This window comes from Alosa pseudoharengus, unplaced genomic scaffold (assembly GCF_046254945.1).
Source record: "Alosa pseudoharengus isolate Yale_2024_CS ecotype anadromous, Long Island Sound unplaced genomic scaffold, YU_APseudo_1.1 YU_APseudo_1.1_scf_21, whole genome shotgun sequence".
NCBI classification, from domain to species: domain Eukaryota; kingdom Metazoa; phylum Chordata; class Actinopteri; order Clupeiformes; family Clupeidae; genus Alosa; species Alosa pseudoharengus.
This window is the reverse complement of record NW_027468674.1, coordinates 29,090,792-29,106,345: the sequence shown is the minus strand read 5'-3', so window position 1 is coordinate 29,106,345 and position 15,554 is coordinate 29,090,792. Positions and strand designations below refer to the sequence as shown.

Below are 15,554 nucleotides of genomic sequence, written 5' to 3'. Positions count from 1 at the left end.
TATTTTAATTATTCATTTATTTCATTAGGCCTACATATAATTCCATATATAAAAGTATGAAACAACATTTCAAAGTGCAAAACTGGAAAAAAGTGCTCAAACTTTCCTTAACCTTAACAGACAGATGTGTAAGAACCAGCATGAGACCATTAAAAGGATGTGACATAATGTAATTGAATATAGAACATTTAAAACCACTGAAGTGACATATTTTATAAAGATCTGCAGACAAATGTTCGTTAAAATACAAGCATTCCATAAAACAGTAAAAAAAAAAAAAAAAAACTGTCGGCAGTTAGTGCTTTAAATTTTATGACGGCTTCTAATTCTTTGGTTCCTCATCTGGAACAGGTCATCTTGCTGAAAACGGCTTCACAATCTTCATTGAAATGTAGTTCTGAAAGCAGCCAGAAAATAATATGCCACCATCAGACAGCTGATCTCACATATTAGGAAACCTACCCATTACAATGGTGCAAAGGTAAAGACATAACTGTACTTAACTAATCAGTTAACTACTGAAATGAAAACAAAACCACATGACCTTCAAGAAATACAAAACAGAATCATGCACAAGCTGATCCTTTTCTGCTGTAACGTAGATTGGTGCTTACCGGAAGTGAATACAGCAGGATTCCAATGAAGAGCAAGACCAGGATGAGCAGGATCAGCCCAATGAACAACCATTTAAACCTTCGCCACACAATGAACTTCATGGTCTTACATGGATTAGTGAACCAGAAGAAGGATGTTTCAGGACGCCTGTTAAACAGCAGAAGTAACAAGGGATATTCATTTCCTTCATCATTAGTTTCAGTATACCATTAAGATGCTTTACACTTGTTAAATAGCAAAACTAAATAGACTTGTGGATTTACATGTATTTTTACTTAAGTCATGATCATCTTACTTTGGTGGGTCCAGTTTTGGGTGCATGTTTGGGTCATCGCGGCCTTTTCCTGCCGGTCTTTCGTCTGCCTCAGTTTCAGACACTATCTCCAGAGACAACTCCACCTTCCCCTGGAGACCACAAAGCACACACACACACACACACACACACACACACACACACACACACACACACACACACACACACACACACACACACACACACACACACACACACACACACACACACACACACACACACACACACAAAGTGTAACCGGATGTAACCAACTACTCCAATAGATAGCCTCTAGAGATCCCCTTTGTAAAATATAGATGTACTTACACCAAGCTCTTTTTTGCCATCCTTCTCAACCACACAGGGCCACCACCCTCTAACAGCCTTCTGGTGGAAGAGTGACTTGGTCACATCCCACTTCTGGTGAGGAATTTCACCCTCTTTTGACAGCATGTCAATACTGCACTTGTGTGACATCTTTGTTGGTGCTATGAGGTTATGCAAGTCAAGTTCAACGGAACCTGTTACAGAGAGAGAGAGAGGACAAAACTCCATTGATTATTGTCAATTACATCCCATGACACGTCAGCTGGGGACTGAAATACGTTTTGAAAATTATGCAGGACTAAAAACAGTTCCCCTCATCAAGACTCACCAAGGTAGTCATCCAGTGAAAATTTGTCATTATCCCATATCTGAATGATCAGCTTAGGCGGTATCCTAAACTCAGTCTTGTCAAGACTCCAAAAGTGTTCCTATTAGAAATAAAAATGGTTTTAATGACAAAACGTGGATAGAAAGTGTATACTCAACAAAAGAAAAAAACAAAATAATGTAAAAAAAAATATGAATAAAGAATTAATCTAAAATATAGAATAAAAAAAATGAACGAAACAGAAGTCACCTTTTTAGAGACAAGGCACAGCTGTTCAGCAGGCAGGTACTCAAAGGGAAACACATATCTCCAGTTGAAGTTGCCGTCCCCATCCAGAGAGCGGTAGTGCACATCAGTCTTCTGTTTGTCATCCTCCATGCCTGGCATCCAGCTGAGAAAGCAAAAAACAAACAAATCACTCTAGGTGATTGTATCTGCACTGAAGAGGTTAATTCATTCACAAATAAGTTCATTACTATGTCTAAACACAACACAGTAATACATAGACTTCAGGATTTCACACACCATCTTATTTAAACTGGCTATCCCATCTAATAGCAGGGATTTCTTTTCTAATTTGTCCAATAGACCTTTTATGCAGCAGCCGTTTTTGACACGAAATAGTAGGACAAACGCAGGTTTTACTAACAACGTGAATTAAGGTTCCGATTCTAATATAGTTCAATTGAAGAGAACGTAATTGGTCATATCTGTTGAATAGCAGAATATCTGTCAGAATCTGTCAGAATAGCAGCTCTGATAAAAGGTCTAGTATGATCCAGTACTCACAGAGGCAATATAGCTTGAATGTTCACCTCCCCGGTGGCGCCTCTTACCCTTTGACATAGATGTCGCTCATCCTCTCCCCTGTAACACTTGTCTCATCCAGAATCACATCGGTGGTGTTCCAGACGACGACACGCAGGAAATGTCTGATGCAAAAGAAGTTGTATTCAGTATTCAGAAATAATGCTTTGAACAGCTAAATGAATGTTGGCTTCTGCTCCACGTGTCTTACTTTTGGGCCTTGCGGGGGGATATCTCAAAGGGAGGTCCTGGAAGGCCTAAGCTTTTGGGGAAAATGTCCACCCACATTTGAAGACTCCCCTACAAAGCGGAAAGTATTTGAAACATAAGACGGGGAGAGGAGGATTTTTCATTTCAGAACCATGAGTTAGCGCGTCTGCGTGTCTGTGTGTCTGCATGCCTGCGTGTCTGTGTGCCTGTACCTGAGAGAGAGTGGGCTGGAAGCTGCTGTAGAGAGTTCTGGTCTCCACGTGTTCTGGAACTAGGCCATGAGTTCTGAGCACATGCAGTGCAATGCGCTCAGCGGGTGGACCCAAGTGCTGGTGCATCACCTTGTTCGCCTCTACAAACACACATCACTACATGAGACTGAATACATAGCCTCTACAAACACACATCACTACATGAGACTGAATACATAGCCTCTACAAACACACATCACTACATGAGACTGAATACATAGCCTCTACAAACACACATCACTACATGAGACTGAATACATAGCCTCTACAAACACACATCACTACATAAGACTGAATACATAGCCTCTACAAACACACATCACTACATGAGACTGAATACATAGCCTCTACAAACACACATCACTACATGAGACTGAATACATAGCCTCTACAAACACACATCACTACATGAGACTGAATACATAGCCTCTACAAACACACATCACTACATGAGACTGAATACATAGCCTCTACAAACACACATCACTACATGAGACTGAATACATAGCCTCTACAAACACACATCACTACATGAGACTGAATACATAGCCTCTACAAACACACATCACTACATGAGACTGAATACATACACAGACTTTCAAAGTCCAAGGCCAAGATATTATATGGAGAGGCTGTGATGCTTATTCTAGATACAACAAACCATGTTGGAATAAAAACACTCAAACTGTTACCAAGAACACCAAAACTAAATGTATATCTGCAATATTTTTGGACTTTATAATGTACAGTAAGTGAGCATACTATACCCACTCTTCAAAAACAAATCAGGCACTATGATGTTTTCCTTAATCAATAAACTCAATAATCTCAAATGAGTGTGCATATTAGGAAAGGCTCACCAAATTCTTCCAAGCTGTGCTGTTTTCCAGCGAAGTGCAATGTGTTTCCGTTGTCCTCAGTCCGGGGCGGAGAGATGCCCTTGAGCCGGGCCAGATTCTGGAGGATCTGAGAGGGCTTCAGCTGGTCCCTCCACTGGTTAATGCCAGAGCTGCAAGAGTCAGGCGTCATAGAAGTTAAGTCATGATGGGGCTTTATGGATATTTCTCCCTAAATCTAGCAGACACACCAGCAAACCGATATCAGACATGCCTTGAATACAACATAGGCATATCTGGCACTGATAGATCGTAGCTTGCTAGTTGCCTTGATAGATCTCATGGTGCTGTAAAAGCTGTTATTACTTTTTTGATTTTGTACAAGGGTCACAAAACTACGCAGTCAATACCCTGACAACACCCTGACAAGTAAAATTTAAGAATGCTTCATCTTCTGATCAGTGACTAAGTTAGACCAGAACAGACATTCATTCAAACAAGGTCCATAATGTATGGAGTTCAATTGTATAAGTGCAACTGGAAAAGGGTTCTTACATGCAGTAGGTCTGAGGCAAACCACAGTAGGAACCAAAACGAGAGAGGAAGCGGTTTTCCAAGTCGATCACCGTCTCTCCGACTTTTTCATCTCGGGTCAACAGGTCATAATCATAGACAGAAATCTTCAGGTCTTTGTCTTGTGGGAGGAAGCATGATAGCTCAAACATCCTGCAGCAGACAGGGAGATTCAGTTCTAGCATGAAGCAGGTGCTTTGTCATAAAACAAACAAATAAATATCTTGATGTTGCACACATTACCTTCCAAACACAGGGCTTATGGTGTTTGGTAAATAGTTGTCCCGGTCATCAATAGTCTTCCTTCCCAAAGATAACTTTATATATGGATCACACTGAACATGGAGGAGAAAAAAATATCTTTAGACACAGGACATTAAACAGGTGAAATAATCCTGAAATCTCCTGAAATAGAAAAAATGTCAATAATCAGATCTAAAAATGATGCTTGATTATACAGTAGCACCCACTTTACAGTATAAACTCCTGATTGAGGCCTAGAGCTGCTCAACACCATAGATGACGGTTTCAATATGCTTTAGATCCCTCTGAGCATAGTTAAGAGAGAAGATGCTAAAAGTGTGCCTGACCCGGCCATTGTTGTCTTTGGGCTGGAGGTCCAAAGCCTGCACCACATAGATCCGCACCAGGCACTCCTGGGGCCCACTCTCCGGGAGCTCCCGAAACTGGCGGGGTGGGGGGGTGACCCCAGGGTCATCAGAGAGGGGGTACACCTTAAACGAGCCCTAAGGGACACAAGGGACGAAAGAGTCAGCGTGCCACTGGAGAAATCTTAAAAAAATTAAATTAAAAATTAAAATAATAATGTTTTAAAACTCCTTCCACTTCCTCTTGGTAGCAAGCAAGTTTAAAACAATCTTTCCAAAGGTTTTCTATAACGTTTAGTTCCGATAAACATTAAGTAAGTTAAGTTTTAGAACACCTTTGTACAAATTTTCAATAACAACAAAAAGGGCCTGACCTTGAATTCTCCAACAACTGAGGGGTCATCTTCCCCATGTTCATTCCTGCCCCTTAGCAGCTGGAAGGTGCTACAGAAATCTGTTAGCCCCTTGAACTCCTCAATTTTCTCCAGTTCCTTGTCATACACCTGACAAGCCATTCAAACAACACGGTCACTATTCATATACAAACATTGGTTGACTGTTGGGTCATCAGTTAATATCCAATTATATTACTTGAGGATGACATGTGACATTTAAAAGAAACACTGAAATGAAAGGTCCTACTCACTTTGAGAGTGTCATATCCCTTCTGACTGTAGGGGCCGCACTTCTCATGCTGTCCAATGGAGGCATAGAATTTACTCCACCAGTCAACCACCTCTTTTTCCTGCAATAACATTTCATTAGGTTATTAAATGGGAAGACAAACAACAGGGTAAGGGTGTGGAATAATATGGACTATTAACTGCCCAGTCCTAACAGGATTTCAACAGGACTGTCTGAAGTATAAAGTATAGTTTTAAAGTTTAAAATACTTCACTTGAGTCCTCGCTCATGTATTTACTTAGTCGACTTACCACAAAATCAAAAAATTAAAATAAAAGACACATTCTTACCTTCTCCACACGCTGACAAAGAGTGAAGAAAAAAGAAGCAGCATTAGAACAGTTGAACAACAATTGAAATGATAGTAAATTTCATACATGCTGAATTTAGATTAATTTAACGCTGGTGCTGATTTCATGTTGATTGATAGAAATGATTATCATTGTTTTAAATCATAGATCACAAATGAACCCTGTGAGAGATGCACAACAAAGAACACTTCCAGAATTAGCATTCATTCCAAATTAATGAATTCTAATTTACATAATCATTCACCATGTCATGGAAGAAAGCCAGGTCATTTACATGGCATGTAAGTTAGGCACATATAAACTGGAGGCAAGCAGAGCAATAAATGTTTGTGTGTTTTTATGCATGTCCTGTTAAAATCACCTTTGCTAACTGCCAACTCCCCAAAGATAGCAAAGAATTGTACACTTCTCCTTTGAGCCAGGAAGCATCAAATGAATTAAACGAGTCAGAAACTGAATTTCATGAACCAATTCATGAAATTGCTTCAGAAAATGAGAACCCCATGTTGGAGCTCATGTTTTCTTTACTGATTAATCAGCTACTCATGCTTGGGACTGTGGAGTACATACTATATGGTGAGGGGTGGGGACCATTTTGTCTACTGCAGCAGACATACCATGCAGAAACTGGAAGTCAGAATGTTGACCAACAAGTGAAATGAATGTGGGTTATATGACGTGTTTGGAGGCCATCATAAAAGACATATGGGATATATGATGTTAACATGCTTTAAATATACACCATAAAAAGAACAAAATATGGACACTACAAAGCTTTAAGTACTGACAACGAAGGGCAAATGTCACATAAAGATAGGTGGGTTCAGAGAATGAGTATGGTCTAGTATATTATACCTCTGCTGCCAGTAGTGGTCTGCGGTCATCCATATTGATAGCCAGGTCACGAGGAGGAGACGCCATCAAAGCCACTGCAACACAAAGTATTCATGTACACTTAATTATTTATGTGTAAATACAGAGACAGACTTCATTACTATGGTGAGGCAGACTTCAGACTTTGGACTGCTCTGCTATCACAGCGAAATGGATGTGCTATGTGGAGACTGTATACTACGTTAAATATTTTTGTAACGCTTGAAATCAGTGCCATTCAAGGTCATACAGTAGGTTCAAGTTTGGTGATAACAACAACAACAACAGCAGATCTAGCCAGCCGACCTTACAATTCCATTGGGAGATAAAATCCTCTGAAGACCACATCAGACAAAGCACAAGTCAAAAGAGGACAATAACGATCAATCACACTGATAATGGATAAACAGTCATACTTTTGGAGGTCATGGACACATCGGATCTGATTTCGAAGGGGTCACAGCGGAACCCCTCCAGGGACACGATGGTGCACTGGCCCACCACAGGCTTCCTGCCAAATGGCCGGTGGTCGATGACTTTCAGCACGATGGGGGGCGTGTACATCTCCTCTTTGGGAAGGAGCTGCAGGGAACACAGACAGCAGTGCTGGTCAGACACTGCCCTTGGGTGGAAAGTTTGGAAACTGAACTAGAAGATTCGACTGTTGTCTGTATTCGGAAGAAAACCTTGGGGGTTGAGGGGCGAAGATATACAGAGGCTAAGAGAAATTAGATTTCTGTGGATTATACCATTCCCACAGAGTTACGACCTTTTCTATATTTTAATTGGACAACATAATTTAATTCTTCTCACCACTTTGAGGAAGAGGACGGAGACTGGGAAGTTGGGGCTCTTCTTCATGTTCTTGATGGTGGCGGAGTGGACCACCTCGCCCCCGCACTCCACTACCAGACTGGGAGATGACACGCTGGCTAGCTGGTACGCCTTCATGTTGCGTAATCCCCACGCCAAAATCTGATACCAACACACAACGGGATTTGAGCTGAGCTTTCACCTTACTTTACTTTTACACAATAGCTGGGACAGTCTGCACATTCCCCATACTAAAAGTTGACAGTAAATGACTACAGGATACTGCAACCAATTAAATTTTAGCATTTTGTCATTTCAAACCTAGTTGTTTTTTATATTCAAACTTATATTATAACTTATGACAGGACTTGTGCTCAACTGATCCAACTCCATGCAGGATTTTATATCATTAGAGACAGTCTAGCACCCAGTTTCCCTATACACAACATATGATAGGCAGATATATAGGCAGATGTGGACTATAGGCACATATAGGCAGAGCTTCTCCTACATTAAGGACAGAAAAGGCCCTTTGCTGACCACTCGACTCCTCTTACCTCAATGGCAGTGAGCTGGACCACAGGCCTCACACCCTGGGGCACCATGTACAGCTTCTCCCCCCTCTTAGGAGGGACCAGGGGCAGGTCTGTGTCATTGCCCTGTAGAGGGGACAATCACACAGTCACCACTGCTTACAATGTAGATGAACAGAGATAAATGAATATACACTCATTTATCTAACACACACGCACACACATACGCACACACACGCGCGCGCACACGCACACACACACACGCACGCGCACACACCTTATCCTTCAGAATGAGCTCTGCGGAGACCAGGATGTCCCCTACGTGCTCTCCCTTCTGCATGACTGGCTTCCAGAGTAGTTTGGGGGAGCCGTCCATGCCTGGGTGCAGCTTCACCAGGGGCTTGCACAGGCTCCTGCCCAGCAGCTCATCCTTCCCCTGGGGGGAGAATCAACACTGGAGATGTACAAACAGCTCCAGTAGGCTAGATCCAGTGTTTAAAGCTACTCCTAAGGGAGTTCATGGATCTGACATACTTTCTGTAGGAAATATGCATGCTGTGGCAAATCTATGGATGAGTCCAAACATTCACTTAAATACTGTAGGGCCAAAGTAGAATTTTAGGTAAACAAACAAATGCTGTTCTGATAGAAAATGTTTCCACATTTCTCACAAATATTCTTCAATCCACAGACCATCTGCACCATAAATATATTTCCACACAGAATCGGTGGATGTCTGTTTATTAGCTTTACTGCTTGCTTGAGTAGAATCTTGCTTGATTCATATTTTTTTGTCATGGAAAGTCAGCGAAAAAGACATGGAATTTTATAATTGACTTAGAGTGGGAACCCTGTAGTGTTAAAATTATTTTCTATGCTGTGCCATATATGCTCATATGTAACCGATATGGCTTTGTGGATCCATGCAACTACCCACCACTTGGTCTTTGTCATAGATCTCCAGCACCACGGGGGGAGGGTTGTGCTGCAGGGCCTGCGGGTCTCCGTAGACCTCCACACTGTTGAAGATCAGAGTCTGGTCCCACGTCGGGTTCAGGGAGGACTTCACCGTCTCCGTGGTTTTGCTCATGTGCAAGAAGGACACGTGCGTGTAAGGATCTGTTCGGGGTGACAGGAGGGATGGGTTATGTTTTTTTGTAATCGCAGAATAACAACAAGAATAGCAAACATCCCCAATTGCTGTAGCATGATAATCGGGTGGAGTCATCTTCTTCATTGAAGTTCATGTTCTACAACACAGTTGATCAAATACAAACCACCCTGTAATCACAGCATGATCGCATCATTGATATTGAGATAATTATTGAGCTTACAGTACATGCTGAAACTACATGATGCTGTAAAAATCAAATTGAGCAGCATGCTCTATTACCAGAGAAGCTGTCTTTGTCCAAGGCCATGAGGTTCCTGGCCTGGTAAACATACACTCGCAGGTGATAGACAGAGGCTCCTATAAGACAAGGGGAAGAAAATGTCAACATTACTCAACCTTCATCCGTTCATCGAACATAGCACACAAATGCACCTGTATGCTGAACTATTTAGACCCCTAAATCATATTTTGCACTACATATGTGTCAATAATGACATACTGAAAAATCAAGTGTTCTTACGGTCAAATGTACAGGAGACAGTGGGAGTGTTGGCACCGAATGCTTTGCTGGCTTCCTTAGAGCCCTTGTCCTCATGATCTATGCTCTGCAAACAGAGAGGAGAGGAGAGGCATCAGCAATCCCTGGAGTTCATGCATCAACAACAGCAACACTTCACCATACCATTCATTTTCAAATACATTTATCCAATTTGGCTAACATTCTTTAAATTAATAACAGAAAAATCCATGTACTTATGGTGAGTTTTACAACCAGCAATGACCGCTAAATGATACTGTATTGAGATGTTGAAATTTCAAAAATTGTCTGGTAGATTGATTGATTGACCATCATGAGTTTCTTTGTAGTCCTCTAAAACTAGCAATAAAATAGAGATAAACAGTATGGACAAGACCCTGAAAACAGCTACTCACCAGTGCCCCCTCCAGGTTGAAGATGGCTGACGCTCCAACACGGTTTGCTGGAGCCATCTTTCTCTTCCATCGCCGTCGGCGGAATGTGTCTGACGAGCGCTCCTTCTTGTGGAACTTCCAGCCAATCAGAGAGGTGTATTCCCAGCCCTCTGGATCTCCAACATCTCTCCTCTACCAATCAGAAAGGATATGAAAAATATCAAACAGTCAACGAGCAACCAATGAACACCAATGTTTTAAATCATTACTCACATAAAATCAGTACACAACTTAACCAGTAACGGCCTACTGTAATTTCACTAGGAAGATTAAATTAGAGACATATCCCATTATCCAAAACATTAGACCTTTGCAGCAGTCAAACACTCATCTAAATTCATGTTTTGAAACAGTCCAATAGCAGCACAGTGATGGTCCAGAGGGCCCACTCTAAACTGACCTCAGTAGAGGTCCCAGCAGCTACCCTCTTCCTGGGCCGGATTAACCTCTTCCGCCGGTGCACATGGTACATCTTCTCAGCAGGCACCCAGGACTTGGGCTTGTCATCTGGAGGGATGGTGATGCCATACTCCCATCCTGCATACCAACATAGATCACACATAGACATTAGACAGACATAATTGGGACAAAAATGTCAAGAATAAAATGGGTTCTGTAAAGTGCTGACATTGTACTAGTCATTGTTTGCTTCCACACATTCATTATCAGTGTAAATAAAAATGAAGTCCAACTAAACTGAAATATAGAGGCAAGCGGCAATCATCAGAGCCCAAGCAGAATTGCAAACATTGAGGACCCTCAATGTGCATTGAAGAATTTACAAACTGAGTTAAGGTGGCATAATCAGGTTCTAGCTTAAGACTGTTGAGAACCATATACAGGCCCCTTCTGATGACTTCTCATGAAAAGAATCCTCAAAAATGCAGCTTGTAGAGTGTTCACAGGGGTCACGTGGCAGTGAGTGTCCAACCTTTCTCATCCACAGCTCGATTGATGTCAAAGCTCCAGGCGTCCTCCCACGCCCAGCCAGATGGACATTCAATCTCAGCCGGACTCTGGGCCTTCTCCCCGTTCTGAAATCACACAACACGCACAACTGAAAGCAACCAACACACACAGTGAAACGGAACACAACTTATAAACTTCCCACATCTCATTGTGCTGCTTAATAGTTTACATTAAATCAGTTTAGCGGATGCTTATAAAGACATTTCCCATCCAGCAGAACATACAGTATAAGGTTTTGTGTGACTACTGCACTCATCGACTGTATATGGCTGTCCGCACAACAAACAATCTGGCTACATCATGTTGAACTAAAATTACATTTCAGCATCAACAATGGCATGACAAAACAATAAAAGCAGATGTATGACTAATTTACTTTGAAAACAACCAAAACTATTATGCCTACAAAAGCAGCTTAAAATGACCAGGCGGTAAAGTCATCCATGCCAGTCCTTAAAGGGGTTTTATGTTGTGTTATCCATGTTGTTACGAGTGCTTGCCATTACAGGGCCCTAGTTCATGTGTTCATGCAAAATTGAAAAAAGAACAGAGTCAAATATCTGTTTATTTTGGGGAAGAAGTAAACTACATGTAATGAAAATAGCAGTTTATCTGCATTTCAGTTTGCTGGTAGTTCCTCTTACTATATATTTGTGAGGAATGAGGAAGCTTTTGAAAGGAAGAAATCAGAATATGCAGAACTGGTAGCAGAGGTAAGAGAGTGTGGCTGACAAGCACACACAACACCAGTGGATATAGTGGCAGAACAACCGCACACAGGGCCCTGGGGCAAAAATGGATCATGGGCCCTCCCTACCCCCAACACACACACACACACACACACGCAGGGGCGTGACTTCCCATTTTTTGAGGGGTTTGCAGCAACAATATATATCTGAAAATGTATGGATGCATGTTGTTGTGCTTGGTTGTGTCTGAAAGGCTCACCACGTCTGTGTAGGGCTCAGATGCAGGCTTCCACTCTCTCCCTGGGAGACGGGTTTCATTCTCAAACACCTCGTCCAGAAACTCTGTGTGTCCCGCGTCAGCCTCCGTCAGAAGACTAGATTGCAGGTGCACACACACACACACACACACACGTCAGTGGATATAGCTCTTTGAAGATCAGCCTGTTGTTAATCCTTCACCTCCACAACAAAAGCATTTTCATTGTGTACAGGGGGGATAAGTCATGAGAAGTTTGCTATTTATAACAGCAGAGTATAATATAAATAAATCGTGACTCTAGAGGGAGCTCTACAGTCACCAAAAATACCTAAACCTGCATAGTGTACCTCAAATCACATGACTGCACAATGCTATGCTAAGAAATCACAACTTCAAGGTTAGATTAGTACAAGTTTTCTTCCACAAACATCTACCAAACCCTTTCCCATGGGCCTCCTCACCTCCTCTCTGGGTCGATGAACCAATCTGCTTCCCACTCCCATCCTTTAGGGGGCATAAAGTACTCCTGCTTCACCTTAATTCTGCCCGTCACATCAGAGAACTTGGGCCGTGTCAACAGGCCTGTTGTCCCCCACTTGCCAAACACCTCCGCCTGGTTCTCATACTAGAAACGCACAGAGAACATGCCATGTTTGTAAATCTGTTTGATATGTTACTTTTCAGATGCTGTAACACTGAATTGAAAGAATGCATTCTACAATATTGGCAGAAAAGAAAAAGAAAGACATTTAATTTGCATGATGTACTGTATGCATATGTCCTTCAGAATATTCATAAAACATTCAAAACACACCGGTATGACACAACCACTGAAAATAATAACTGTGTATGTAGATATTCTGGTTGAGAGATTTCCCCCCTACATAATGATCAGATGTATCAAATTGCAAAGGGTTATCAATTCGAAAGGGATCACAGACACTGTACCCTGAATTCCTAATGGTCTAAAAAGCATGGGGTGGTCAAATCATGTCAATGGTAACTAACCAGCTCTGCAAACACACTGTACGTTCCCTCAGCGAAGGCGTTAAACTTCTTCTCGTCAGCAGACAGGCCCAACCACATGTTCAAGCGCACCTGCACCGGGACCTTCTGACCTTTGTTTTTGTCCATGGGGTACTGGGGGTGTACACAGAAAACAGGGCCATTCATGACATTTCCCTCAAGAACTGACAGAGGCTATATGCAAACAAAGAGTGTAATCTCACACACCGACAGACAGACAGACAGACAGACAGACAGACAGACAGACAGACTCACACACAGACAGACAGATAGACTCACACACAGACACACAATTTGTATTTAATGTTTCAGATGCCACAAGACTGACAGACAGAAACACTAGCCAGTGAGTGTACCTTGAGAAAGATGTTGTGGGTCTTCCCGCAGTACTGTCCACATGCCTCCTCGCTCTGGGTGGAGTAAAGCACCTCGTGGGCAGGGATTCGAGCATAGGCCACTCTCTTCTGACCGCGCAGCATCCAGATGATGATGTCAGGCATGCTGTTCTGGGGCTGAGGTGGGACAAAAGCACATTCAAAACCAATAACATTACAGAGATAGATGACTGGCAACTCTGTAGTCCAATGGAAACTGCTATATGTTAATACTGTACTCTTGTCAGTATTTATATGAATCTTTGTATAATTAATAAACTTGAGGTGAGACCATGAGATGCTTGACCCCAATGAGGCCTTTTTGCCTTTATTCGCATAGGACAGTGAAGAGTGAGACAGGAAGCAAGTGGGAGAGAGAGATGGGGATGGAGATGGGACCGGGATATGACCGCAGGTCGGATTCGAACCTGGGTCCCCGATTAAGTTCATTTTTAAAATAATATTCTTGCCTATTTTTACTTAGAACCTTAACCTCAACAATATGAGAATTTCACCGGCCCACTGTCACGGCAGTGAAGATAATGTAGGTTGACTTAAATACTATACTAAGTACACTAAAATAATATGAAATAATATATACTAAGTATATTAAAAACCTTTCTAAAAGGCAAAAGCTTGCAAATAATACATATAGATTATACATTAAAACAAATGTAACGTATAGGAAGTTTCTAGAACCTCTTCTGCGAGCTCCTTGAGTTTTTCCAGCCAGCCCTCGATGGTGCCCAGCGTGTCCCGGATGTCGGAGGCCTCCTGCAGCATCCTCTGGGCATACTCCTTCATCATCCCCATGGACTGGGCACGCAGCTTCCTGATCTGGATGTCCAGTGTCGTCAGGTTGCTCGTCCCCTCCAGTTCCGGTAACTGGAGACTGGAGTAGACAACATAAACATTTAGCCACGGAGTCCTGTAGTCATGAGTCAGACATGTTAGTATGCTAAAATAGCCAGGCAGCTACAGCCGTACACTCTGGGGGCATGAACATGGGGGCTCACGGACATGCCCCCAGAGTGTAGTGCTGTAGCTGCCTGGCTACTTTAGCTGCTGGAACTACTCAAGCTAGGTAAAACCAATTGTTTTCAGGGGGGGGGGGGGTTCTCGTACCGACAGTACTTGGGGACCTCGAGAAGCGGAGATCTATGTTTTCTCCTTTAAATCAGGGTCTGTAGAGTCTGAAGGGCAGTTCTGGACTGTTTTTCTCCAAAAGGCAACCTTGTTTGCAGTGGATTTTAAGCCTCTGACCCAGTACCAAAAAATGGATTTCTCACAGACACATTCTTTTGTTATAAAATATGCCAAGGAGAAGTATGACACTGAGAATAATAGCCTGATTTTGGGACTAGTTAGACTGCAGAGGTCAAGAATCTCTATACTGTAGGTCTTGTCTATGTATTGTCATTGGCTATTTGCTGTATTGCTATAGAGTGACACTAACAACTGGAACCAAATCAAACATGCTTTGCTAATAAAATCTTATTCTGATTCTGAAAGTCATGTTCTCAGATTAGGACTGCATATTTGAAAGTGTCACAGGCGTTTGAGAGAGGTGTATTTTACCTGCTCAGGTCATCCACCAGCTGGTTAACAAGCTTCACCCAGATCTCATCCAAACGGTTGTCTGGGACCTTGGCATCAATACCTATCTTCAGAGCATCAATGTTCTCTTCCTAAGAGAAGAATGAATATATTAAGCTTTAAATAGCAGAATATTTGATATACCGGTAATCAGATATCATTCTGTACCAAAATATTAGCCTAGATTTCTAGTAGGCAGTCAGATTGTGTGTATTCTTCTGTGTGTAGCCCATCATGAGAGAGACTGTAGTAAATCTACTTGATAGACAACCGTTTCCTCACCAGCCTGTTAGCAATGTAGATGATGATGTTCACTGCACCCAGCCTGTGGCTGATGTCTTCCCAGAAAGAGGTGAGGACAACCACAGGCTTGGTGTCAGCCCAGGGAAGGTAGTAGTATTGATTCCCTTAGAGATGTAAGGAGAGCAGTAGGTTATACATACAACATATAGTATATCAACATAACATAACATACCCAACACAAAGCAAGAGAA

At 42.1% G+C, this 15,554-nt stretch overlaps 1 protein-coding gene across 2 annotated transcripts in view; it reads right to left on the bottom strand.

The window, feature by feature from the left end:
• LOC143138087 (myoferlin-like) overlaps window positions 1-15,554 on the bottom strand; it is a 37,478-nt gene continuing 21,924 nt past the window's right edge. For both annotated transcript variants that reach the window (XM_076298515.1, XM_076298516.1), the window contains 34 exons: window positions 15,343-15,467; window positions 15,043-15,152; window positions 14,164-14,356; window positions 13,447-13,602; window positions 13,073-13,204; window positions 12,526-12,689; window positions 12,065-12,179; window positions 11,079-11,181; window positions 10,548-10,684; window positions 10,109-10,279; window positions 9,696-9,780; window positions 9,455-9,532; window positions 8,999-9,180; window positions 8,339-8,497; window positions 8,086-8,187; window positions 7,529-7,690; window positions 7,132-7,297; window positions 6,698-6,771; window positions 5,822-5,833; window positions 5,494-5,592; window positions 5,222-5,350; window positions 4,830-4,985; window positions 4,483-4,574; window positions 4,222-4,392; window positions 3,691-3,839; window positions 2,792-2,931; window positions 2,581-2,669; window positions 2,399-2,494; window positions 1,812-1,953; window positions 1,563-1,662; window positions 1,235-1,428; window positions 911-1,020; window positions 615-762; window positions 1-397 (listed from right to left, as the gene is read on the bottom strand). In XM_076298515.1, coding sequence (XP_076154630.1) covers window positions 353-397; window positions 615-762; window positions 911-1,020; window positions 1,235-1,428; window positions 1,563-1,662; window positions 1,812-1,953; window positions 2,399-2,494; window positions 2,581-2,669; window positions 2,792-2,931; window positions 3,691-3,839; window positions 4,222-4,392; window positions 4,483-4,574; window positions 4,830-4,985; window positions 5,222-5,350; window positions 5,494-5,592; window positions 5,822-5,833; window positions 6,698-6,771; window positions 7,132-7,297; window positions 7,529-7,690; window positions 8,086-8,187; window positions 8,339-8,497; window positions 8,999-9,180; window positions 9,455-9,532; window positions 9,696-9,780; window positions 10,109-10,279; window positions 10,548-10,684; window positions 11,079-11,181; window positions 12,065-12,179; window positions 12,526-12,689; window positions 13,073-13,204; window positions 13,447-13,602; window positions 14,164-14,356; window positions 15,043-15,152; window positions 15,343-15,467 — 4,286 coding nt within the window. In that variant the 3' untranslated portion in view covers window positions 1-352. The remainder of the gene's footprint in view (window positions 398-614; window positions 763-910; window positions 1,021-1,234; window positions 1,429-1,562; window positions 1,663-1,811; window positions 1,954-2,398; window positions 2,495-2,580; window positions 2,670-2,791; window positions 2,932-3,690; window positions 3,840-4,221; window positions 4,393-4,482; window positions 4,575-4,829; window positions 4,986-5,221; window positions 5,351-5,493; window positions 5,593-5,821; window positions 5,834-6,697; window positions 6,772-7,131; window positions 7,298-7,528; window positions 7,691-8,085; window positions 8,188-8,338; window positions 8,498-8,998; window positions 9,181-9,454; window positions 9,533-9,695; window positions 9,781-10,108; window positions 10,280-10,547; window positions 10,685-11,078; window positions 11,182-12,064; window positions 12,180-12,525; window positions 12,690-13,072; window positions 13,205-13,446; window positions 13,603-14,163; window positions 14,357-15,042; window positions 15,153-15,342; window positions 15,468-15,554) is intronic.